This window comes from Coenobita brevimanus, chromosome 96 (assembly GCF_032717465.1).
Source record: "Coenobita brevimanus isolate Jiangsu-jjx chromosome 96, ASM3271746v2, whole genome shotgun sequence".
NCBI classification, from domain to species: Eukaryota; Metazoa; Arthropoda; class Malacostraca; order Decapoda; family Coenobitidae; genus Coenobita; species Coenobita brevimanus.
In genome coordinates this window covers 33551191-33578941 of record NC_137049.1, presented here as the reverse complement: position 1 = coordinate 33578941, position 27751 = coordinate 33551191, and the positions used below count along the sequence as shown (strand labels likewise).

At 41.9% G+C, this 27751-nt stretch overlaps 1 protein-coding gene across 1 annotated transcript; it reads left to right on the top strand.

The window, feature by feature from the left end:
* The first annotated feature begins 738 nt into the window (after positions 1 to 738).
* Positions 739 to 26383, top strand: LOC145413538 (uncharacterized). Its single transcript, XM_080283233.1, has 8 exons — positions 739 to 836; positions 1512 to 1764; positions 5655 to 6938; positions 8629 to 8811; positions 12054 to 12236; positions 15261 to 15470; positions 18339 to 18470; positions 24917 to 26383. Exons 2-8 carry the CDS (start codon positions 1522 to 1524, stop codon positions 25892 to 25894), a joined length of 3213 nt encoding a protein of 1070 aa, XP_080139359.1. The 5' UTR covers positions 739 to 836; positions 1512 to 1521; the 3' UTR covers positions 25895 to 26383.
* The last annotated feature ends 1368 nt before the right edge of the window (positions 26384 to 27751 follow it).

The window sequence follows — 27751 nt, the reverse complement described above, 5'->3', positions numbered from 1 at the left end:
GGTTAATGTCAACTCAAACTTTTTTTTTTTTTTTTTTTTTTTTTTATTCTGAGACTCGAGTTGGTGTTAACGTGAATAGTCATTGTAACCCCGGACTTAATGGGATTAAGAAAAGGCTCCCGGACGGGTTTTAGAATTCTGTCAGTTCTATGAAGACACGCAACTTACGGCCTTTGATCACCAGTGCATAGGCATCCCTGCAAAGCCTCACCTCCTGGCGTACCAACTCTACCAGGGAGGGTGTATAAGTTTCATTGCTTCTCTACTCGTCAACCAAAGAAGAAGAACTGACGGGCCCTATTTACTCTACAAGGTGCCGCGCAGTCGATGAGACGATTGACCATTTCCTTTTTGACTGTCCCTGTTTCCACTAGAACCGTATGACTTTACGTGACAGACTAGTAACAGAGGAGATCACCATCTTCACCCACCCGACACTCCTATCTGGACAAGGACTTGACCCCCAACTCCAAACTACCGTACTGCATCACGCCTACTTAGTAACTTTTTACGAAATCGCGGGCGCTTCAAGTTCACCACTGCATCAGTCTAAAGCTGCCCTGGATCATTGCTAGGGTGAAAACGGCTTCCTCGTCGCCCTCACCCTCTAAAAATCACACAGCATTACTACTCATGCAAGAAGAGTAAACAGGAATCTTGTTGGGAGCAAGAACAATTGGAAATAATGAATCGAAGGAAAACAGGGCTCTCTCCTACAGTTTGTTCATAATAATTGTTCTTGGTCATGGTGAATGGGTGTCCTTGAGTCTTCGCCAGAGTGGATTCTCATCACACCAGATTCTGGACAGCAGATCCAAACTCCCCATAAGGTACAGGTAAGAAGGACAACTTATTTCGGACAACCTGCAGGAGAGCTCCCATGACTGAATGATGAAAATCCTATGACAGGGATTATCTTTCATAGTTGTACTGTAAACTTATGACACCCAGATTTTACAGAATTTTTTTTACTAATGATTGACAGTATTATCATCATAAAAAGGATGTTAAGATTCTTCGCACATTTTTTCCTGGTTCAGTTGTATTCATGAATCTACTGTTCTGGCTCTGAAATCCATTATAACACCATCCCTACAAGTGTTGAACAACCATTGTGACATTCCCACGCTTATTGTAGTAGTGTTGCTCAGTTTAACCCACTCTTACTTTAGTAGTGTTGCTTAGTTTTACCTTTCCCTTTCATACAAGCATCGCCTTCCATGTAAAAGACTCTTGCTTCTTCTAATAGCCTCCTTGCAACTCCATATATTTTAATACTGTAATTATCACAAGACACACCAGTCAGCCATATCATAAATTTTCACATCCATGAAGGCAGTATACTTTTTTTTTTTTTTTTTTTTTCTTCGTGAAATACCACTCAGCTAAATTTTGCAAAGGAAATATTTGATCCAAAAAAATCATTGATGGTCATTTTTTCAGTGACTCATGGGTGAAAGGTATTTATGTACAGTAGCTTAAGCCTACTAGTGTATGACTTTCATTTTCAGAAGTTTGGAGATGGAGTGTAGCAGCATTCTGTGGAGTACACACTTAGAGGACATTTGGGATGTTGCAAATAAGCTCCAGCAGAATGCTGTTCAAGTAGATGTTTACCTGGAGACTGTGTCAAATGAGGTAAAATCTGAAAATGGGGAACCTCCGTGGCCATCATCAGATGAAAGCGTTAAGTTTGATGGGAGGACAGTAGCCTTCCCTGCCCACAGAATAATGCTGGCAGCTGCATCGCCATTTCTTTTAAAGGTTTGTTTTATGAGAGGGAGCTGTTGAAGATCATAGTTAATGGTAATTAAATGATTCCAGCAGAAAATTACTTACTGTATTTGATTTGGAGGCATGGATATGGGTGATGGTTGACCAGTGGTACAGGGACAGATTAGAAGTGTGGAAATACTTACAACAGCTAATAAGCTGGAGTTGTGTAAGACAACAAGATTGGATGACATTAATGGAGAAATGTTGTGGTATGGCAGTGACTAAGGTAGTTGACATAGGATAATGTACTATGTGTGCGAACTGTAATAAGAAATGGAGAATGGAGAAAGGCAGTTACAGTTTCTTTGTCCAGAGAGCAAGGGACCTGGGGAGAGTGTTAGAATCATGGGTATATTAGAGAACTATGCCACTTTCAAACTTGAATTATCATGAAAAGTAAAGGTTGTCAGATGTCATTGTGTACAGATGCCTAACCTGACAGGAATCCCTGGCAGCAGTCTGTTTTCTATTTTACAAAATTTAAATGGCCTACTCAGGCAGTTAAAGACCACATGCTTCAGAGCGGGTGTTGACAGAAAAACATGCTCTTGTTTTCTTTCATTTAGTTTTTAGCTTATGTAAATGAGATCTTGTAGGATGACAGAATGATATGTTGAATTGAAACAAGCACAGTCACATTACCATTTTGTATGAAGGAAGAGCACTTATGCACACTGTCCCATTGCGTCAGAATGGGTATGCCACAGCATGCTGCGTTTAAGGATTTGGAGAAGGCTTGAATCTGGGTCTTGTGCCTGTTCCAAGTCCTAATAAAACCAGAGAGGCTGATATGACTGTGTGGAATGTGAGAGATGTGAATTATTGTCATTTTTTAATGTTTTTCAAATGTCCATATGTAAGCATTTTTCACCAGATGATGACAAATAACAATGATGCTGGATATCATGGCTCAAATGACACTGATGTGCAACCAACAAGCAGGTGGGCAAGTTCTTACAATGGCATTATACCCTTACATTCTCAACACTTACCTCTAGCCTTGCATTTGAATTTGAATGTTCCTCTTCCTGGGCCTACATTAAGAGTTAAAAAGGTCCTACATTAAGAGTTAAAAAGGTCCTAGGCATACACTGAGTAAAAAAGGATTACTAAATTTCTTTCCCATCTTCCCACATGCACTAATATCCTCATTTTTTTTTTTAACTCTATCTGTCTGTCTATCTATCTATTGCCAGACGCCTCAATCCTGTACTGGGTGGCCCCAAACAAATCTCCTCCACGTCACCCTGTCCCCCGCCATTTCACTGCCCTGCTCCCAACTCACACCCCCCTCTCTCATATACCTCTCTACCCCATCCCTCCATCTCATCCTTGGCCTCCCCATCCTTCTCCCTGCCTCCACCTCACTCACATACAGTACACTCTCCTCATCAGTCTCTCACCCTCCATCCTCTTCACATAGCAGAACACACTGAGGTGGTTTAGCCATGTGGAGAGGATGGAGGGTGAGAGACTGATGAGGAAAGTGTATGTGAGTGAGGTGGAGGGGGGTAGAGGGAGGGGGAGGCCGAGGATGAGATGGAGGGATGGTGTGGAGAGGTATATGAGAGAGGGGGGTGTGAGTTGGGAGCAGGGCAGTGAAATGTCAGGGGACAGTGCGACGTAGAGAAGATTTGTTTGGGGCCACTCCGTACGGGATTGAGGCGTCTGCCAATAGATAGATAGATAGATAGATAGAGTTAAAAAAAAAAAAATGAGGATATTAGTGCATGTGGGAAGATGGGAAAGAAATTTAGTAATCCTGTTTTACTCAGTGTATGCCTAGGACCTTTTTAACTCTTAATGCAGGACCTTTTTAACTCTTAATGTAGGACCTTTTTAACTCTTAATGTAGGACCTTTTTAACTCTTAATGCAGGACCTTTTTAACTCTTAATGTAGGACCTTTTTAACTCTTAATGCAGGACCTTTTTAACTCTTAATGCAGGACCTTTTTAACTCTTAATGCAGGACCTTTTTAACTCTTAATGTAGGACCTTTTTAACTCTTAATGTAGGACCTTTTTAACTCTTAATGTAGGACCTTTTTAACTCTTAATGTAGGACCTTTTTAACTCTTAATGCAGGACCTTTTTAACTCTTAATGCAGGACCTTTTTAACTCTTAATGTAGGACCTTTTTAACTCTTAATGTAGGACCTTTTTAACTCTTAATGTAGGACCTTTTTAACTCTTAATGTAGGACCTTTTTAACTCTTAATGTAGGCCCAGGAAGAGGAACATTCAAATTCAAATGCAAGGCTAGAGGTAAGTGTTGAGAATGTAAGGGTATAATGCCATTGTAAGAACTTGACCACCTGCTTGTTGGTTACACATCAGTGTCATTTGAGCCATGATATCCAGCATCATTGTTATTTGTCATCATCTGGTGAAAAATGCTTACATATGGACATTTGAAAAACATAAAAAACGATAATAATTCACATCTCTCACATTCCACACAGTCATATCAGCCTCTCTGGTTTTATTAGGACTTGGAACAGGCACAAGACCCAGATTCAAGCCCATTTGAACTGGTTTAGGGAAGATTTTAATGTTAAGGTGATTGAAGGTTTTTACTATCCTCTTCCCTTTACCCTGCTGGTGCTTAACCCTTTAACCGCGGGTGTCATTCCAGAATGACGTTGCTAAAACTGGACCAAACCGCGGGTGTCATTCTCGAATGTTTGTGAATATTTTGAATACCCCGCGTTTTTTCCGTGCGCCAATTGTTTCAAGGGAGAGTAGCTATTAAGTTCTTTCACTCCAGCCGACCCCCACCTCCCTCTTCCCCCCCCTAGGGCCCCACCTCCCACCCCCTGGGCCCCCCACCCCACCCCTGACCAAGCGCGCATCAGTATCTGTCCAGCTGTGTGAGTGACAACACATGTTGATGTGGCAGTGAAGTGCAGGCAATTACAGTGCCTTTTACCTGTCTCAGTGAACACAGAGTGGGTGTTTATCGTATGTGCAGTGTTCATATATGTTTATAGTATTATTATCAGAATGAGGTTGGCATTTGGTAATGGTGTGTGAGCGAAAAATAGTGATTACAACACCGCTGATGTGGCAGTGAAGTGCAGGCAATTACAGTGCCTTTTACCTGCCTCAGTGAACACAGAGTGGGTGTTTATCGTATGTGCAGTGTTCATATATGTTTATAGTATTATTATCAGAATGAGGTTGGCATTTGGTAATGGTGTGTGAGCGAAAAATAGTGATTACAACACTGCTGATGTGGCAGTGAAGTGCAGGTAATTACAGTGCCTTTTACCTGCCTCAGTGAACACAGAGTGGGTGTTTATCGTATGTGCAGTGTTCATATATGTTTATAGTATTATTATCAGAATGAGGTTGGCATTTGGTAATGGTGTATGAGCGAAGGTAATGATGTGTGAGCGAAAAATAGTGATTTTACACCCCTCACTTCTAACGGCACTGCCCGTCCTGTGAAAGTCAACAAAGTCATGAAACCTACATCAATGGAAAGCTGAAGGTTAGTACTTTCTAATGGTACCTTATTTTTTTCTCTAGCTTTATTCTGTGCAGAGTTATTAAGGTTAAAAGGTTTGTTTACATTTGGCTGAAACCCCCGCGGGAGAGGACAGTCAGACCAAAACAATACCCGCGGTTAAAGGGTTAACAGGAGGAGAATACTGTACAGGTGCATTATTCTTTCCCTCAGCCCAATGGTTAGGTTTTATGGTTGTAATAAATATTTTCCTATTAGCCCATACAGGAATATGTTTGGCTTGTTATTCAGGGTAAGCATTTATAGGTAACATTACAGATAGACATTACAGACAGACCTTGTTAGAATGACGTACTGGTACTGTATATTGTTTCTGACCCAACTTATTTTTTTGTGTTGGTGTTTGCAGCTGCTGCAAGAGCACTACTGCGACTACAGGGACCCTTGCCCTACAATTACCCTCCCTAATGTGTCCCCTGGCACCCTGAGGCACATCCTTAACTTCCTATACTGTGGGAAAGCCAGTGTGCCCCTTGCAGAGAAAAAACAAGTCTTTGAGGTTTCTCAGCTGCTACAGATTATGGGCTTGGTCAGTTGTCTTGAATCTGATGGTGTGGCAAAAGAAAATGCTAGCAACAATGTGACTGGTAAAAGTGAAAAAAGCATTGACATGGTTGGCAAGAAAGGAGAATATGCAAACAATGAGGATGGCAGCCTTGAAGTCAGGGAGTGCAGTGTGACTTGCATAGAGGAAAGTATATGCAAGAATGAGAAAATCACTAATGCTAGACCATGCAAGAATGAAAAGTGTGTTAATCTGAAACCCTCCCATGAGAGACCTCAGGAAATGAATTTATACACAGTGAGAACACGGAAGAATCTGCAAAAAAAGAAACTTTTTAGTTGTGATAATTCTCCAAACCTTGCTTTGAAAAAAAAGAATGAAACCAGCGCACATATTGCAGACAAAGCATGTCACGGCAGACAGCCAGGTCGAAGCTGCAGAAAGATAAGGAACAGATACAGTTCAGATGTTTATGAATTAAGCTTTCCAAAGTTAAGAAAATGCAGGAGAAAAAATGTTTCAGATACACCAGTAAAGAGAAGTAATTTAGAGAAAAAACTTGAGTCTGGAAAACCTACAGATACATGGGCTGAAAATAGTTTCGACAATTCTGTTGTGCATGTACCTGTAGAATCCTATAATTGTGTAAATGAACAGAAAATGAAAAATGTTTCACCAGTTGCAGATGATGATTCAGGATCTTCACTATCGCCATGTTTTACTATACCAAGTGAGTCACCCACTAAGAGTGATAGGTCTGTGTCCCACCCATCAGCTTTACCAGTTACATCAAAGCCAGGAATGTCCCCACTCAGCATGCCTCACTTGTTTTGTTCTGACACTCCCTACCTGCAGGATATGGCAGAACAACAAAACCTAGCCAACTTATCCTCTTCCTACACTGCAACAAATGTTTCCCCAGAATCAGTTGCCAAAGAGTCTTCTGTTATTTCTCAAAATTTGTCGCTTTCACCACCAAGGAGAGAAGTGGTAGCATCATCAGTTTCACAATCAGATGTTTCTATAAAGCAAGTCACTGATTTATACCAGTGCCAGGAGTCACCCAAGAACCCGTATGACGTCAAGTGTGAAGATAATTATGAAGAGGATGGACTTTTTAAATTTCAGGTTTGGCATGCTTTTGTTTCTCATATTTTACTAAGTGCAAAAACTAAGTTTGTCATCTTATGTTTCCATTTTGTGCACCCCTTTGCAGCTTTTGTTACTTTAAAGCAATATTTTTGAGCTCTTGTCTCCATTTCTTCAGTAGCAGTTAGGCCTATCTGATTTTTATTTATTTATTTATTTATTTTTTTACTGGTAGCTAATATGTGGTAGGTGGGGGCACACACGCGCACCATCCACTCACTTGATGTAGTGCTGCTCTCGGGTGTCTGCCCTTTCCTCTCCTTCATCCTTCTTTCCCTCCATCCTCTTCTGTCTTTCTTTCCTTCTTTCATTTCTCATCCTTCTGCCTACAGGTGACTTTACACTCCCTCTTCTGTCTTTCTTTCCTTCATCCTTTCCTCTTCCTTCTGCCTGTGGGTGACTCTACACTTAGTGACAAGCCAAATGGTTTCCTGTACACCAGGAAACCATTTACTACACTGGGTGGTAACCATATAACCTGGTGGTTTAGTGGGTAGTTATGGTGCTCCAGTTGGATTGAGCCAGTGAAGGTTTATATGCAAGGGGTGGTTGTGGTTTATTTCTCATGTAATGCCACTTAGTGATAAGTGAGGCAGGTCACTCTCATCTTGAATGTCAGGACCAACTTGCCTAGCCCTGGGCTTCTATGCTCCTCATGGGGCAATGTAGAATTGAATGATGAATGAATGAATGAACTGGTAGTTAACTTTAGTCACTTACTAGTAAGTGATTCATTCACTCATTCATCATCTGATCCTGTGTTGCATCATGAGGAGCGTAGGAGTTTGGGGCTAAGCAAGTTGGTCCTGACATTTAAGATGAGAGTGACCAGCCTCACTCATCCGTAAGTGGCATTATGTGAGCAGTAAACCACAACCACCCCATGGATATAAACCTGCACAGGCTCAATCCGATTGGAGTGCCTTAATTGCCCACTAAACAACCAGGCACCATAATTTGGTTATATGATTACCACCCAGCACAGTAAATGGTTTCCTGGTGTACAGGAAACCATTTTGCATGTCGCTCAGTGTAGAATCACCCATAGTCAGAAGGAAGAGGAAAGAATGAAGGAAAGACAGATAGAAGAAGCAGGATGAAAAGAAGGAAGGATGAGAGGAAAGGACAGGCACTCGAGAGCAGCACTACATCGAGTGAGTGGATGGTGAGTGCCCCCACATATCACCTACGAGTAAGTGATATGGAGTACAATATCTTAGTATGATACTGAAGCAAACCTTTCAGTTCCTTTCTTATACAGTAGTGATGTGATGAGGCCTAAGCTTATGCCATAGTAAAAAACTTGTTTGAATGCCATTTTACTACCATAGCCACTTGTTAGGAAATGATGGTGAAGTGGTTTGAGAGGTGATCTTTTGTAGAAAAGGACATGGGTTCCATCTCAGACTGGATCAGGTGACATTTTTATTTTTTGAATTTCATTACAACAAACTTTACCAGTCTTTTACATAATCAGTCAGCATGTCAAAAAAATAATCTTGCTAACATTGGCGACATATGAAGTAGTTTAGCACGTTGGAGGAGTGCCAGGCTTCATGGAATGAACTGTCAAATCTGTGCTCATAGGCAGACATTAAAAACGAGTAACAGATGAGCATATCGTGTACCATATATTCTGCATACAACTGTGTGTTATATCCCTTCTCAGGTTCTGATCAAAGACTGTGAGGCACTTGCAGGCAGCACTACTTCTGTTCAATGTGAGGTGGAAGGAGGAGAGACAGAAGAGGGGACTGGGAAGCACCAAGAACCGGACGAGGGAGTGGATATTAATCAGTGGATATCAGAGGAAATAGATCATTACCTGCAGTCTAGGGTCAGCACAGCAGATGTAAGTTGTGTACTGAATTTTTGTGTTATCTCACCAACAGCATTATTATTATTTTTATTATTATTATTATTATTATGTTATTATTTGGCACCCCTTTTTAACGTGGCAGCTTCCGGATTGACTCTATCGGATACATTTATGTGAAGCTACAAAACATGATTTTTTTTTTTTTTTTTTTTTTTTTTTTTTTTTTTTTTAATGTGTCCGACTCTGGGCAAAGGCTTCAGGGCCTATATCTCGGGGGCAGTAGCCTATCCCAAGGCCCAGTAGTCCTCCTACACCTCCATATGTCACCACTTCGGCGCTAACACCCACCGTCCATATTGTATACATGCTAGGGCTGTCTCATACAGGACTGGTGTATTGGTATTAGCGGGGGTACTTTTATGACATGTCGGCGGGTTATCTGGTAGATCAGGAAAGTCTGCTTCTATGAAATTCAAATCCTTAAACTGTTCCCTGCCCCAGCCGGGGCATATCCGATAGAGCCAGGATTCCGGGCGCTTGAATGATGTATGAATGGGACAGTGGCCCATTGGATTGGTCAACTTTGGGGTGTCTGGACATTGCTACTCCTCACCCTGCCCTAGGGTGGGAAAGGAGGTATGGATGATGATGATGATGATTATTGTTGTTATTATTATTATTATTATTATTACTGTATTATTATTATTATCATCATCATCATCTATCGATCAGTTATCTAATCCAATGTTGCCCCGTGAGAAGTGTAGGAGCCCAGGGCTATGACATTTAGGACATTTAAGATGAGAGTAAAGTTATTATTATTACGTATTAATACCGGCACTAGAAGGCCTAGCCCTGGGCTCCTTCATTCCTCATGGGGCAATATAGGATTGGATGATGGATGGATGGATGGATTAATACCAGATGGTAAGGGTAGAACTTGAAGAGTACAGTACAGTTGCATAGAGGGTCCAAATTGTGTCCTTAATGCCTATTGTATTCTAAGCTTTTAGCACAGTATTGAAAAAAAAAGAACTTATGGAAATAATTACATGTAATTGTGTCCCAATCTCAAGCCCGAAGTTCCCCTCTTGGCCTTTCAGCCCACAACATCACTCCCTACAACCACACTGCAGTTACCAACATGCTGCTAAGCATCATTGTTAAATGCTAGAAGGCACATTCTTGGCCTACAGTGAGAGGAAATGAAAAATGTTTCCCTCTGCATGCCATTCATTCTTTCTCCCAGACTCACCTGGCCACCACAACACTTCATCGTACATTCTGTCACTTGCTAGCTTTTGCCACAACAGCAGTGAAACAGCTGAAGGTAACCTCCCAAAACAAAAAACAGTTCAGTCAAAGAACAAGTAACTGCAGTATTCTTGCTTAGAAATACGGTAATGAAAAGCTCATTGCATAACACCTATCAGAGTCTGTATTCATAAACCTTACTGAACTGAAGTCATTCACAGTCAAATGAAAGTTAATATTAAATTGAAAAATAATAAAAGCATAATGGTCTGTAATATTAGTTTAGTGATATGGAGACCTGTATATCCTTTGCTTTGGTTCCAATTGTCTCTTCTTCAGTCTCATCACAGCCACTCCAGGCATTTGTTTTTGTTCTTTGCACACTGACATGCAAACCACAGTAATCTCCTGAACATCTGGCATAATGGGGTGCTTCTGAAAAGCCTAGTATTCCGGTATATGTCACCAGCATTGGGACCAACACAGTCCCCGCGCTGTTTAAAAAGAATATTTTTCTTTGTTAAAAATCTACACTGTTGTGTGAAACTGTGAATCATGGTAATGTCATATGCCGTAATATAAATAATACAAATAGAACACATATATATATAACGTAGCGTGAATTGTTTGTATTTATCTATCTATCTATCTATCTATTGCCAAACGCCTCAATCCCGTTTGGGGTGGCCACAAACAAATCGCCTCCACGTCACCCTGTCCCCCACCATTTCACTGCCCTGCTCCCAACTCACACCCCCCTCTCTCATATACCTCTCCACCCCATTCCTCCATCTCATCCTCAGCCTCCCCCTCCCTCTCCCCCTTTCCACCTCTCTCACATACACTCTCTTCGTCAGTCTTTCACCCTCCATCCTCTCCACATGGCCAAACCACCTCAGTGTATTCCTCCTAACGCTTCCTATAACATCCACATCCACACCACAACGCTTCTTTATATCCTCATTTGTCAGCCTGTCTCTCCATGTGACTCCACAGGCTCCTCTTAAATAACTCATTTCCACTGCTCTCACTCTTGACTTGTGCCCTTCCAACAACGTCCAAGCTTCACTTCCGTACGTTAGAGTTGATATCACAATACTGTCATGTAGTAACTTTTTCACTTCCATGCTCACTTCCCTGTTTCTTATCACTGCTTTCAAGGAACCAGCAACCTTTCTTCCCTGCTGTACCCTTTCAAGCACTTCACCCTCCAAACCTCCATCCTTACTCTTCACACTACCCAAGTAGTTAAACGTACTCACATTTTCCAATTCCTCACCATCCAACCTCGCTGTACATTCACTGACTTTACCTCTCTCAAAGACCATCACTTTACTCTTCCCTACATTCACCTTTAGATTCCATTTCTTACACACTCTCCCAAACTCATCCACTAAGCCTTGCAGCTCCCCTTCGTCTTCACTCAACAACACAGTATCATCTGCAAACAACAATACAGGGAGTTTCCAAACACTACCCTCTCTCACCAGGGCCACTCCAACATCCACTATCCTACCTTGTACCTCTTTTATTACCCCATCCATGTACAGATTGAACAACCATGGAGACATGACACATCCCTGTTTCAACCCAACCTTCAAAGAGAAAAATTCACTTAGTTCACCATCCACACTCACTGCAGCCTTAGCACCATCATACATACTCTTCACAGCATTCAGCAATTTCCCATCTACTCCATATATTCTTAATACTTTCCACAATCCTTGTCTATCCACCCTGTCATATGCTTTCTCCAAATCCATGAAAGCTGCATACAACTTCTTTCCCTTCTCTAGAAACTTTTCCCCTAAAGATCTAATATCTGATCTACACACCCTCTTCCCTTCCTAAAGCCTCCTCATTCTTCTCCAACTAAATCCTCTGTTATTTCCCTAACTCTGTCAATAAGTATCCTACCAACATACTGTATATATAAGTTCAAGTTATAGTCATATTTTAATCTTATTCGAGTATTTATGTATAAGTTCATTGGATTTATATAACGACTCCTATATTTCCAGGTTAGCTATGAATGTGATCAGTGTGGGAAGAAATTCTCTGATCTGCGAAACTGCCAGTCACATACTCGTCTTGTGCACAGAGAGGCTCGTCAGATGTGTCGATTCTGTGGCCGGATGTTTAAGAGACGTTGTGATTTATATCAGCATGAGAAGAGACACAAAGCAGCCAGTTTGCCATGTCAGGTAGGGGTTAATCTTTAAAACTTTAACTAACTCCTGGGTTACATGCTCATCTTGTGCATAGAGACTCAGAGAGGCCTGTCCGATGTCAAATCTGTGGCCAGATGTTTAGGAGAGACTATGATGTATATCAGCATGAGAGGACACACAAAGCAGTCAGTCTGCCATGTTTCAAATTTGTTGTATGCTGGTGAAGCAGTACTGCTTTGCAGATACTGGACAGCAACTTAGTAGACTAGTTTAGAGTTATGCCGATATCTGCAAGTGTTGTGCTTTTGGAGTAAATGTAGAAAAGAATAAAGTGATGGTATTCGAGAGAGAGAGAGAGAGAGAAGGTGACTCCCAGTGTGATGTTACAGCAAATGAAGAGAGGCTGGAATTGGTGAGAGTTCAAATACATGGGTACAGTTATAGAAAAGAGAGGAAAATATGCAAAAGAAGTGGAAAGTTGAGTGACACAAGGAAGGAAAGTAGCTGGTGCTGTGAAGTGTGTATGATATCATGTGCTGGGTGTTGTTTTGATGTTCCTAGGTGTGTATGTGGATGTGCTGTCATGTAGTGTAGTGGATGGTGTGCTTTTATGGAGGTTGCATCAAGAATCTCTGTGCCTCTCATGTATAGATGATCCTTGACTTTGAGGATTTTGGTTTTTTGGTGTAGGTGGTCTGTAGGTGTAGTAGCTGTTCAGCCTGTGATTATTTTTAGGGCCTTGTTCTGTGTGTTATGTAGGGTGTTATAGTGCGTTTTAATGTAGTTAGAAGCCCAAGCAGGGCTTGCTTAATTCATCACTGAATGTATATATTGTTTGTATACTGTGGTGATGGTTTCTTTGTTGTGTCCAAATGTTGCATGGGCAAGTGACCTTAGGGCGTTGTCTTGGTGTTAATTTATTTTTAATGTTTGTGATGTGTTGTTTAAATGACATTAATGTATTGTAGGTTACACTAAGGATTTTGGTTGTATGTGTGTATGGTAGGGGGGTGTTGTTTATTGTGAGGTATGGAATGTGACTAATGTTTTGCTGTCCATGAATACATGTTAGGGCTGTCTCATACAAGACTGGTGTACTGTGTTGGTATTAGCAGGGGTATTTTTACTGCATGTCGGCGGGTCTTTTGGTAGATTAGTAAAGTCTGATTTTAAGAAATTCAAATCCTTAAACTGTTCCCTGCCCTAGCCGGGATTTGAACCTGGGTCTGGTAGGCCTGCAGGCCACCACTCTACCGATTGAGCCACCTGGTGGTTTAGTGGGTAATTAAGGTGCTCCAATCGGATTGAGCCTGTGTAGGTTTATATCCAAGGGGTGGTTGGGGTTTATTGCTCACATAATGCCTCTCCGGGATGAATGAGGCTGGTCACTCTCATCTTAACCCCTAGGGTACTCAATTCTCCAGCCTCGTCTACCCCCCTGGACGCAAAAGCAGGCCTATTTTTTGACTATGTCAAAGGTTAAAAGTTTTATGCCCGATTTATAGAGCTTGAATTTACACACCTGGAAACGCAAACCCCACCCTCTTAGACCCAATAGTTACTGAGCTATGGCCCGTCAAAGTTGATAATTGTTACTTGTCACGGCCCTGGCGAGAAAGAAAATACGCTGCTTGCACCTGTTTTCTTCACATAAGTATGTACAAAAATCACCAAAATCAATTTTTTTGGTGTTTACAGATGTTATAAACCATTGTAATGTGCTTAGAAAAAATAAAATGGTGACAGACCCCCCCAAATTAATATGATAAATAGTAAAAATTATCCTTCTATCCTCTCCCCATACCTCCAATCCCTTCCCTTCCCTTCCCTTCCCTTCCCTCCCCTCCCCTCCCCTCCCCTCCCCTCCCCTTCCCTTCCCTTCCCTTCCCTTCCCTTCCCTTCCCTTCCCTTCCCTTCCCTTCCCTTCCCTCACCTAACCTCCCCTCCCCCTTTCCCCTCCTCCCTTCCCTCCCTGCCGAGCTGTCAAATCTAGCTAGGGAAAATGGTCATGAACCCCCCCCCCAATAAAAATATGATATATAGTAAAAATTATCCTCCCCTCCTCTCCCCTTCCCATACCTCCTGTCCCCTCCCTCCCATTCCCTTCCCTCCCCTCCCCTAACCCACCCTCCCCCCTTTCCCCTCCCCCTCCTCCCTTTCCCCTCCCCCCTCCCCCCTTCCGTCTTTCTTTTCTTCATTCTTTCCTCTTCCTTCTGCCTATGGGTGACTCTACACTGAATGACAAGCCAAATGGGATCCTGTACACCAGGAAACCATTTACTGCGCTACGTGGTATCCATATAACCAAATTATGGCGCCTGGTGGTTTAGTGGGTAATTATGGTGCTCCAGTTGGATTGAGCCAGTGAAGGTTTATATCCAAGGGATGGTTGGGGTTTATTGCTCGAGTTTGCAACTCAGGGATAATTGAGGCTGGTCGCTCTCGTCTTAAATGTCAAGACCAACTTGTCTAGCCCCAGGCTCTTACACTCCTCATGGGGCAACATTGGATTGGCTGATGGATGATGGATGGATTATTATTGTTATTATTATTATTATATTATTATTATTATTATTATTATTATTATTATCATCATCATCATCAGTAATAGTTTTTTTTTTTGGGGGGGGGGAAGGGCACATACCTAGGAGCCCCCATCCTCCCAGTTTGCCATTGTGTAGTGATAAGGTTGGGAGAAGAGAGTAACAAGGTAATATGGACTTTTGGACATCATGCAAATAAACAGAATAGCAAGGAATGTTGAAAGTAAAGTAATTGGTGGTGTTGCAGAAGGAATTCCTTAAATAACACTAGAGACCAGAGAGGAACTAATTACTGCATAGGTGAAAGTTGGTGAGCAAAGATGAGTGCTTAAGTTAGCAAGAGATTTGTAAGGACCAAGTATCCTGGTAACACTCCTGTTGTGTTGACTTCCCACAGGGGAACTCCCAGGAATACAGTATAGACTAAGTTTTGAATTAGTAGACTGTCCCCTTCAATACCATAACTTTGTAATCCCCGAATACACATCATGGTAATATGTTCTTTAAATTTCAGCTGTGTGACAAAATCTTCAAGCTACCAAAAGATCTTGCAGCACACATGACAACTCACACAGGAGAGAAACGTTTCACCTGTAACCTTTGCAGTAAAGAACTTACTTCAGTTAGAAACCTTAAAAATCACATTGCTAGTATTCACCAGAAACAGCGATCTTTTGCATGCCATTTCTGCAGTAAGAGGTACTCCAAGTCATCTTCTTTACAGGTAAGATGAGAGTGGTGTTAAATGGTTATTCACTATGGGTCCATGAGAAGATAGTACTCAACAAATAAAGGATGTTCTTGAGTTTCAGCCATTGAAGTAGATTGAGCTAACATTTACATTTGTAGTACAGTATACTGAGATCCAGTAATATTTGTACTTTGTTTTATTCAGGGTATTAGTTGTTTGAAACATTAGTGACCCCATAATTAACCAATTTTAGTACAATGTGGAGACTGTAATAACTGTCAGACTGAGCAATACTCTTGAGGTGAATGCAAAACATGTGACATTTTTAATTAATAGTAGCAGCCGTGGCTCAGTGGGTTAGAGCGCTCAGCTCTGACCGAAGGGTCGGAGGATCGAATCCACCCAAGGGTCATTGGTAGACATCAGGAAGGGCATCCGGTCATAAAATGCTACACGCTCCAAACCAAAGTCCTCTACCCAGGAGCAACGCCTTAGCCCTTATCCAAAAAAGGGGTACCTGGCGTAAAACTCACTTCTTCTACAGGGAGTAGTTCAACATGCACTCCCAATATTAATTCATTGATGGACATAACTTTTTTTTTTTTTTTTTTTTCTGAAAAATTGATCATCTGCATGAAATGAGTTAAGATCAAAGGGTAAAAGTTTACCATTTGGCAGTGTGTTAGAACATGGTCAGGCCATGTATGCTGTTTTTTTTTTTTAAATATACCCATACCCCATTATCAGACACATCAATAACCAGCTTAGACCGAACACAAAAAATAGGAGAACATTCCTACTATCCGAACAGTTTGAATATCTGTTGCTCGCTAGTCCGACACCCCTCCTCTTCCAAGGTTTGAAACGAAGCTCACCAGCTCTCCCAGTCCTCCCACGCTCCCTCCATCCCCTCTCTTCTCCCTCCCCCACCATACTCAGCACTGCCAGGCATGTCCCCCTGCCCTGCATCTCTCTCCATGCTCACACTCTCCCCCACCCCTGCCTGGCAAACTGCAAGCTGCCTGCCTGGCTCTGTGTGTGTGTGTGTGTGTGTGTGTGTGTGTGTGTGAGAGTGGTGAGTGAGTGAGTGAGAGTGAGAATGAGTAAGTGAGAGTGGTGGTGAGTGAGTGAGAGTGGTGAGTGAGAGTGAGTGAGTGAGAATGAGTGAGTGAGAGTGGTGAGTGAGAGTGGTGAGTGGGAGAGTGAGTGAGAGTGGTGAGTGAGTGTGACTGGTGAGTGAGTGAGAGTATAGAGAGAGAGAGAGAGAGAGAAACCTTTCCATACCAGATCATTTACAGGGAAGCCCTGTCCAATAAAGCCAATAACCCATTAAATCCGATGTCCCCCCCCCCCAAAGTGAGATTTCAAGCAGATAATGATAACTATATTAGCAAAATTGCATATTCTATCACTAGCAATGAATACTATACCCATTTTACACCAACTTGAACCATAATTTCACACCCTGTCCTAGAACTTTTTCATTAGTAGCATAGTATGATATTACTGTAGCCTTGTAAAATGATGCTGCAGTCTTGAGGAGGAGAGGGCATGTAGGATACTTATTGACAGAGTTAGGGAAATAACAGAGGAATTAGTTGAAGAACGGGGAGGCTTTAAGAAGGGAAAAGGTTGTGTAGGTCAGATATTCATTCTTAGATCTTTAGTGGAAAAGTTTCTAGAGAAGGGAAAGAAGTTGTATGCGGCTTTCATGGATTTGGAGAAAGCATATGACATGGTGGATAGACAAGGATTGTGGAAAGTGTTAAGAATATATGGAGCAGATGGGAAGTTGTTGAATGCTGTGAAGAGTATGTATGATGGTGCTAAGGCTGCAGTGTGTGTGGATAGTGAACTGAGTGAATTTTTCTCTTTGAAGGTTGGGTTGAAACAGGGATGTGTCATGTCTCCATGGTTGTTCAATCTGTACATGGATTGGGTAATAAAAGAAGTAAAAGGTAGGGTAGTGGATGTTGGAGTGGCCCTAATAAGAGACAACAGTGTTTGGAAACTCCCTGTACTGTTGTTTGCAGATGATACTGTGTTGTTAAGTGAAGATGAAGTGGAGTTGCAAGGCTTGGTGGATGAGTTTGGGAGAGTGTGTAAGAAATGGAATCTAAAAGTGAATGTAGGGAAGAGTAAAGTGATGGTCTTTGAGAGAGATGAAGTCAGTGAATGTACAGTACAGTGAGGTTGGATGGTGAGGCAGTGGAAAATGTGAGTATGTTTAAGTACTTTGGGAGTGTGATGAGTAAAGATGGAAGTTTGGAGGGTGAAGTGCTTGAAAGGGTACAGCAGGGAAGAAAGGTTGCTGGTTCCTTGAAAGCAGTGATAAGGAACAGGGAAGTGAGCACAGAAGTGAAAAAGTTGCTACATGATAGTATTGTGATACCAACTCTGACTTATGGAGGTGAAGCTTGGACGTTGTTGGAAGGGCACAAGTCAAGAGTGAGAGCAGTGGAAATGAGTTATTTAAGAGGAGCCTGTGGAGTCACATGGAGAGACAGGCTGACAAATGAGGATATAAAGGAGTGTTGTGGTGTGGATGTGGATGTGATAGGAAGCGTTAGGAGGAACACACTGAGGTGGTTTGGCCATGTGGAGAGGATGAAGGGTGGGAGACTGACGAAGTGGAGGGATGGAGTGGAGAGGTTTATGAGAGAGGGGAGTGTGAGTTGGGAGCAGGACAGTGAAATGGCAGGAGACAGGGCAACGTGGAGGTGATTTGTTTGTGGCCACCCCATATGGGATTAAGGCGTCTGGCAATAGATAGATAGATGGATAGATAGATAGAATTGTAAATCAAAACTTTCTTAGTATATTATGTGTTGATCTTCACCCAGTTTGATTTACTTACATAATAATTTGTCCAGCCATTTGTTTCTGTTTGCCACATTGCAGGTTCACATTCGGTCAGTGCATACAAGAGAGCGCCCATTCAAGTGCAGTGTTTGCAACAAGACATTCTGTGATTCTGCTCTGCTGAAATTGCATAAAAATATCCATACTGGTGATCGAAAGTATTCTTGTAAGGTTAGTAATTTGGTTTATTGGTTTTTGGAGCACATTTGTTTTTTAAATACATTGGCCCTTTTTCACATTGAGAGTTGTGTAATCTCTGATTATATGGTGATATCAGTTAATATTCTTCCCTCACTTATGTGGCAAAACTCACCAATTGCCCTAGTAGAAACTGATGACTGAAAATTTAAAATTCAACTTTATTGTCAGCTGCTAAGATTCATATCCATTCCAGAGTAATTACAGGTGCATATGTGACTGAAAGTCATTGAGCATGGAGAGAACCAAAGCCCTGGCTGCCATGGGCAGAGTTCAGACAGCTTACATCCTCAGCTATTTTTAATCAAGCATTTGGGTCAGCCAGTGATGCTCAGTGATTGTTTTTTTTTTAGTATCATTATGTCTTGAAACACTTGTAACTTAAGTTTACTCTCTGCTCAAGAACTTTCAGCTGCATGTGTAATTAATTTGTATTGTTCATTGTATCATTTAGAAAGGCTCCAACATACTTGCATGCATTGGCCTTGGTCACCTGGCTGCTTTCCATGCTGCTTGATCTTTCCCTGCCTCCGTATTCAATCCCGCATCCCTGAGGTCACACACCAGGACCTTATTCCAGGTCTTTTTCAGTCTGCTTCTCGCAACCCTCCCCCCAGTGTTCACACCTCTCACTTTCTACACCTCAGTTGTCACGTCCCATGCTCTCCACATGCCCAAACCCATCTCAGTCTACCCCTCCTAATCACAATACCAATACACTTTAGTCCCATTCTTCTTCTCAACTCTTCCATTATAAAAATGTTCCCCACAGGCCTTGCATGCAAAGATGAACTGCACATCCACATAGTCATTATCATTCCTGTATGTTTAAGCCTGCAAATATCCTCTTTCTGTACTGCCCAGGTCTCACAACCATATAGCATTACACTTCTAACATATGCTGCATACAAAGATCCATTAGCATGGAGGGAGAGCCCTTTCAGTGTCAGGAGAGGCATCAGCTCCCTGAACTTCTTTCAGCCACTCCTCTCTCTGGCCACAGAGCTAACTCCAGCCCCACCCCCATCACATAACATGTCTCCCAGGTAACAAAACTCTTCAACACACTCATGAGACTCACCAGCGGGATCAGTCCTGTCACGCCTGACAGTCTCCACCTGCATTGCCCAACACACTGCACACATGAAATTGTTTTGTTTCAGTTATAAAAGCTCCAACATGCTTGTATGAATCAGCCTCGGTCACGTAATGGCGGCTCTCCATGCTGCTGCATTGCTGGCAGCCTCCTCATTCAATCCCTTATCCCTGAGGTCGCCCTCTATGACCACGTCCCAGGTCTTTTTCGATCTGCCTCTCACAACCCTGCCCCCAGCATTCACACTTTTCACTTTCTGTACTTAGTTGTCATCCCTCATCCTCTCCACATGTCCAAACCATATCAATCTACCTCTCCTAATCACAACACCGGTACACTCCAGTCCCATCCCTCCTCTTAACACTTCCATCTTAAACCTAGCCCCCCCAGACCTCACATTCAAGGATGCACTGCTCATCCACCTAATCATTGACATTTCTGTACATTTGAGCTAACAAATATCCTCTTCCTTTACTGCCAGGTTACACTGCAATACAGTATTATACTCCTAACACTTGCCGCATACAAAGATCCCTTAACACAGAGGGAGAGCCCTCCCAGTGCTGGGAGAGGCAACAGCTTCCTGAACTTCTGCCAACCACTCCTCACTGTAGCCACAGAGCTAGTTCCAGCCCCACCACTAACACATAAAACATGTTTTGCAAGTAACAAATATCTTCCACACACTCAAGAGACTCACCAGCAAGATCAGTTTTATCACTCCTGACAATCTCTGCCTGCTCTCCCCGAAACACCACATGCATAAAACCAGCATTATCTCGCAGTCTACCTCTAATACAATTACATCTCTTATGCACCCACTTATAGCAAACACTGCACAAAATGGAGTTACTTCCCACTCCCTTGTGGCAGACCACACATGGCCACTCTCCCCCTTCTTTAACAGTACTACCACCAACCCTAGATACATCATCCTGGGTGGTGATTTCAACGCCAAGTCGTCAGCCTGGCATGTCAACAACCCTGACACAGACAGAGGGCTGGTACTACAATCCCAGACAGATCATCTTTTCATACTGAATACTCTAGGCTAACATACCCATATCTCACACCAAGCCCTCTTCCTCCCATCATCTCCAGACATCACCTTCTGCTCCCCAAACCTTGCCCCCACTACATCCTGGAGAGTGGTTAAAACCCTAGGTTCTGATCACCTCCCAGTCATTATCACTACCAAAACCAGAATCACCCCAGCTGGCCACAAACACACATACACTAATTATAAGAGAGCCAACTGGGAGCCTTTGTAACTGAAACAGAACAACGTTTCGAAACACTAAACAGTACATCCATCACAAACATCAACACCGCTGTGCACACTTTCAATACAATTATACAAAATGCAGACAAAAGACACATCCCTAGAGGCAACAGAAAGAGACACAACCCCAACTTCACACCAGAAATTCAAGGCCTCATCAGACAACAGGACACACTGCGACACTCCCCAACACCCCATACACAAGACACCGTACAACAAATACAAGAACCCAACACTCAAATAAACAATGAAATATCAGAACAGCAAACACTAAACTGGAAAAATTACCTCCAAACACTTGACCACAAAACAAACATCAGCAAACTCTACAAAACGCTCAACAGCATCACACTTTCCAACAGCAGCACCACACAATCACATGCTGCCATCACAACAACAGACACCATACCCTCAAACAGTCAACAAGCAAACACTCTCATCAATCACTTTTCACAAGTCAGCCATCTAAACCCCCATCCCGAAGGCCGACGTATTATCAGACGTAAGAGACAGTTCTCCAAAGACCCAGACTACGCACCTTTCACTTACAACCAGACGAAGCTCATCATTAACAACCTCAAGCACTCATCCGCCTGTGAACCAGACAACATAAGCAACATTCACCTTAAACACCTTGGACCACAAGGCATACAAGCACTCACCAACATATCAAACTACAGCTACTCACACAACATAATACCCAACATCTGGAAGCATGGCATTATCATCTCTATCCCATAACCCAACAAAGACCCCATGTTACCCTCCTCACACCGCCCCATCACACTCCTCTGCACCCCCTCTAAAGTCACTGAACAACTGGTACTACAGCTAGTCACATCTCACATTCCCCTAGCCCAGTCACAACATGGCTATAGGCCACTACACTCCACAAGCACCCTTCTTACAGACCTTACACAGAGAGTTTTCGATGGCATGAATTCAGCTAGGCCACCACACAGAACACTCCTAATCACACTAGACATTAGCAAAGCTTTTGATGCCATCCCCCGCCACAACCTCACAAACAAAATACTCAACACAAACATGCACAATAACACAAAAAGATGGCTGGCAAACTACTTAGCAGGCAGATGTTCATACGTAACATTTGCCGGTCAGTCTTCTAACATCAGAAACTTCACAAATGGCATCCCCCAAGGATCAGTTTTGTCCCCTACACTCTTTAATCTGTACATGCACGACATACCCACACCCCACACACCACAGATACACATAGCTTCCTATGCAGATGATATAACACTGTGAAAGCAATGAAAATTACGAGGGCGTATGACCATCCCACTTCCGATCCTTCGCCGCTAGTGTTGTCTATTATTCATAAAAACACTCATAGTTTATATTTCTGTTACTATATAACACTTATATATATCTACAGTCTTTATCCTTAAATTTCCTTCAGTAATAGTAGTTTATTGTCACTGTAGGGATTCAATTTCTTTCAGTAAAATACGTAGCATTCACTTTCTCGTCCTGTATACTAGCACTGAGAGTGAATGTCACTTTCACCTTCACTCTCATAACTCATAGTATTCATACATGCTAGAGTGAAACTTTCACTTTCATTACTCCTAGTATATATACTCGTATTCTTATAATACCACTTATTTACATTTCTATTTACGTTCTCTACTTTATTTACATTATTTACATTTCTATTTTATTTACACTGTGTTATGCACTGTCACTTGAAGTAACTTATAAAACTATTTTCCACTGTTCACTTATATTTACATTCATTGCTTTCTTGCTGTTTACACATTATTTACACGTTATTTACAATTCCACTTGCATTGTTTTACTCAATAAAAAGATCATAGTCACTCTTTATCAATTGACAGCCCTTTACTTCTTTCCACACGAGGTTTAGTAGGGGATGAAAGTCACAGGGCCCTTTGCATGGGGCTATAAAGTGACGGAAGTTAGCAGGAGCAAATCAAACATACTCCCACTTTCAAAGACGACAGTGAACTGATAGTGGTGGCCTCCTGCCGCCTGGCTAGGGTAGGTCCAATACTACCAACTTCAGCCCTATGAGACCTGCTAATATATAGCAATGAAATGATTGGCAGGAAACCAAGACAATACATAATAAATTAGGTAGTTCCAGGTGAATATAAATATCACTTAGGCTTCTCCCTTCCCTCCTTATATGTATATTTATTACGAAAATAGATTATACGGCATATTTCAAGGGGAAATAAACAGCGAAAATTAGCGAACGAGTGCATGTGAGGTGTTGTCAGGTGATAATTAGTCAATTCCAGGTGTATGGCATTATCACTTACCTTATTTCTTTTTTGTATATATTATTTGGTATAAGAATAGGGCATAGGGCTTATTTCAGTGGATGAAATCAGTGGAAAATTCCATGGAAGATTTACTTAGCGTAGAATACAGTGTGGTGGCCAGCAATAATTAGGTAGTTCCAGGTGAATGTAAATATCACTTAGGCTTCTCCCTTCCTTTCTTATATATATTTTTATTACAAAAATAGATTATACGGCATATTTCAAGGGAAATTAACAGCGAAAATTAGCTAACGAGTGCACGTGAGATGTTGTCAGGTGATAATTAGCCAATTCTAGGTGTATGGCACTCTCACTTACCTTATTTCTTTCTTGTATATATTATTTGGTATAAGAATAAGGCATAGGGCTCATTTCATTGGATGAAATCAGTGAAAAATTCCAGGGATGATTTACTTAGCGTAGCATGGCCGGGCAGGCAAGAGGATAGGGTAATGGAGGGGAGGTAGGGAGGGGAGTCAAGAATGGGGAGAAATGGCTAAATTGTCAACAATGGATGGGAGTACAGATGAGATTAGGAGTGCTGACTAGTGTTGGACATTGGCAGTACTGATAGATGATACAAGCCACCACTTCAAACCCCGGGCGAATTCAAAATAACACAGAATCACAAAAGTGTCGCCCCGCGGTATGATCCCTTGCTCCCAAACGTCACAAAAGTGATGCCCCACGGTTAAGGGGTTAATACTTCTTTCAAACAAATAATTAAACATTTTTTCATGCACTGTATTCACTACACTCCTTCTAAGGGAAGTGCTTCCCCCAGTTTGGAGACTTCTGACGTAATATGTATAATCTATGCATTACTAACTCCAGGTACTCTCATTTCTTTCCTTGTCTTTCCAGTCCATATGCATTTGTCCTAAAGCTTGCCATGTATCATGAAAAAAATCATCTGGCCTTGAGGGATGCAAATGCATATGCACATTTTTAAAAAGTTGGGAAATAACTTTTCAGTGATGAACACACTTCCTATGTCAGTTCTTGCAAAAGCTGCATCACAGGTAGATCAATTTTTTTGAAGTTCTCAGGTACATTTTAACTTCTCAACCCGGCTTTCACCAACCCTGCTCATAGCAGTAACCATCAAACATTTATGACATCTGGGAGTTAAGTATCCCTCAGGGTGTTTGCCAGGTAATGGCCTTATGACCTTACTGTCACCAGCTATTAGGGGCTTTTGATTTGAGTTCAGGATTTTCCATCTCCTAGACCAGTTACCATCCGAAGCTAATGAGTGCAGCATAGCTCAGGGTTGTCATGTAAAAAGAGATATGTACTTTATGTATAGTTTCTCAGCCCAAACTTTGATTGTGTAAATGCAGTCGAGTCCTCTGGCTGGGAGTGTAAAGCCAGTTTCAAGGATTTTTGTTCGACACCTCCCATGGTAGTACCTCCCACCTACCTGCCTAGGTTTTCACATGAGATGCATATTTTAACAGGCTTGTCATTATCTGTTGTTTCCATGTGACCATTTCCAAGTATTCCACGAGTATCTTCCTCCATTATAGTTCTTTCCATACCTCAGTTCTCCATCACAGTATCAGTGCTTTGTCAGCCTCACTATGTCAGTGTACTAGTGAATTAGATATTTATTGATTTTGACAACCTCAAGTCTGATCAAACAGTCTCACACCTATAAAGCATGGTCATTTCTTGTTACCCACAACCTGTTACAGTTGTAAAAATTTGCATTTGTTTGAACTTACAGATCTGTGGGCGACGCTTTGCTCAGTACAGCAACATGAAGAGTCATCATCGTATCCATTCTGGCCAGCAGCCTTTCACGTGTTTAGTCTGCAAAGAAGACTTCAAAACAATAGAGGAATTGCTGAAACACAAGTGGACTCATACGGGGCAGAAACTTCTCCAGTGTCGCCATTGTTGCAAGGAGTTCACAGTGAAAGAGAATTTTGAAAGGCACATTCTTAGCTGTCATGATGATTTGATCAATCTTCCAAAAATCTGTCTTGAGGTACCGGATGAAATAGTCCGACCTGATGGCTCACTAGAAATTTCTTCATGCGATGTAATTGATGCCTCATCACAACAGGATCCACCATCTCTCAGCTTATCAAATAACCTAAGGGAAAGTATGGAAGTTAGGAATGACATTAACAAAGAACTGATGGAGAACATGACCCCTATAGTTCATCTTGTTAGAAGAATCACAGAAGAAACTGGTCAGGTACAGATCACATATCCACTTCTTTCACCCAGTGCAGAATTTGAGGAAAGTCGGGACATTCCTCTGAGTGGTATATCTGGAAAAGCGACAACCATGGGGCATGATCAGTCCATTGATGTTCATTCCCTGTTGCAAGAAGAAGTGAGTAGAACAGGTAGTTCATCATTGGTTGTCAGTGAAAACCAGACATTGGATGATCTCTCAGTTAACATTAGTGAGGCTGTGAATAGCGATTGCAAGGAAGTTGTTATCCTGGACAAGTTTTCCAATAACAGCAGAGAAATTGATGACATCCATTCATCATCTACTATTAAAGTTTGGATTACAAATGATACTCCAGTTATTGAAAATGGTAGTAATCTTAATGACAACACAAACATTTTCATAGTTTCAGATCAAACATTTTCAGAGACTACACACACTCTCCCGGTTCTCAGCTCTGATTTGGTATCACCAGTTGTCCAGACAGTCATACTGAATAGATCTGAATCAGATTTATAATACACAATACATTCAACCTTACTACCCTGAGGGACTGCAGGTGCTCATGTCTGTTAATCCCTCTTGCTTCTCTTAATGGAGACACTGAGACCAACCCATGTTCTCACCTACACTTGCCTAACATGGAAAAGAAATAGCAGACACAGACAGTGATCAGTCAGCTAGAATGGTTGCAGTGAGTGGTTGTGCCTTAGCTGTTCCAGCCTTCTAAGAACTGCACAGTACACGTTACACTTTTACAGTATAAATGTGTCTGCTCTAACACACAAAACAATATACTACACACATACCCAAGCAAAAGAAACACACTAAAGCTTATATAATTACAGTAAACTGTAATGATATAAACACAAAAACCACAAAACGAAACAGTTTCAACCACATGTACATCAGCGTAAAACTAATACGAGAGATCAAATTCAAAATCATATCCAACTACAGTACACTATTCTCAGAGAACAGAGCTTGAAATGACCTCCTTGCCCTCATTCACTACTACATTCCCTTCCTCCTTGCCCTCATTCACTACAACATCCCCTTGACAGTCAGCATATAACTTGATTACGTTCTCTCTGTGTATTTGTTATGAAGATCGTCTGGACCTCATAAAAGAAAACTGGACATCCCTCGAGCTGACTTTGCAGGTTTTTAGTGTTTTATGAGTGTTGGACCAGAGGGCAGTAATGTACATGCAATGTATCTCTCATGTAAAGAGTAAATTTCAGAACAACAGGATGCATCCATACCCCTCGATTCCTCTAAACTCAGTTCAACCAAAATGGTTAGTAATTAAATTGTCGATGCAGGAAAAGAGAGAAGGGCCACATGCAAGTGGGCCAAAAGCAGCCAGGACCAGAATTATTTTTTGGACTCCTTAAAGATTTTATATAGAGGGAAATCTCTAATCATACATATATACAGTACAGTACCCTCGCGTCCAGCACGCGTTAATCCAGCACGATACGAGTCCAGCACGGTGAGCAATTAATTAGTATTACAGTATTTAATATGATTTAATTACTGCAACACGAGTGTGTTAGCATAACACGCACAGAGCTCCGAGAAGTGGGCCAAATCCGCAGAGTTCACTCTAGCACGATCACCCCTGGTCCAACACGGCCATACTGGACATTCCCATGATGATGATAGCCAATGAAAAACTTCTGATCAAGTAGCCTTCCCCGCCCGCTATCGTGACGTGATCGTGATGCCGCCCAATTAAAAACGCTTCTGGTGTCACGTGATGTTTTGTTTATATTTCTCCCGCCACAGAGCCACTCAGTCACATAATTGCATTGGAAGGTGCTTTTTTCTTGATGCATTTTCTGCCCATGTTACTGCATTTTACCCTGCTCATGATGCCTAGGAAGCCTTCTGAGCACCCCAAGAAGCGTCGGCACCTCCCTCAGGCCACCAAGCTAGAAAGCATCGAGAGGAAGAAGAAAGGGGAGAGGAAAGTTGACATTGCCAAGGCCTACAACATGAATGAAGCCAACGTGATCATAATAAAAAACTTAAGACAAGATCCTGGCAGCCGAAGGCTATCACACGGCACTTCATACCAGGTTTGCCGAGGATACGATGATAAATCGGAACGGTAACGTTGTAAAATTGCCGACGATACCACGGGCATTTGGAATTCATCTGGATGGATTCCTGCCGAGGATACGATGGGGAAAACAGTGTGACCAAAACCCAGGCGACCCGACAGAGAATGTATCGTACTACAGCATTGAACATTTAGCCTGGCACTGAATACATATTAATATTTTAGAATAAATATCAATCGTTTTGAAACCCTTCTCATAGGCGTGCATACCAGTTTATAAGCAAAGTTGCTTCTCCTTATTCTCTACC

Coding starts and splice junctions, on each gene's coding strand:
- LOC145413538 (XM_080283233.1), top strand. CDS start 1,522: ATGGAGTGTAGCAGCATTCTGTGGAGTACACACTTAGAGGACATTTGG. Junction 1,765..5,654: donor CATCGCCATTTCTTTTAAAG/GTTTGTTTTATG, acceptor TGGTGTTTGCAG/CTGCTGCAAGAGCACTACTG. Junction 6,939..8,628: donor ATGGACTTTTTAAATTTCAG/GTTTGGCATGCT, acceptor ATCCCTTCTCAG/GTTCTGATCAAAGACTGTGA.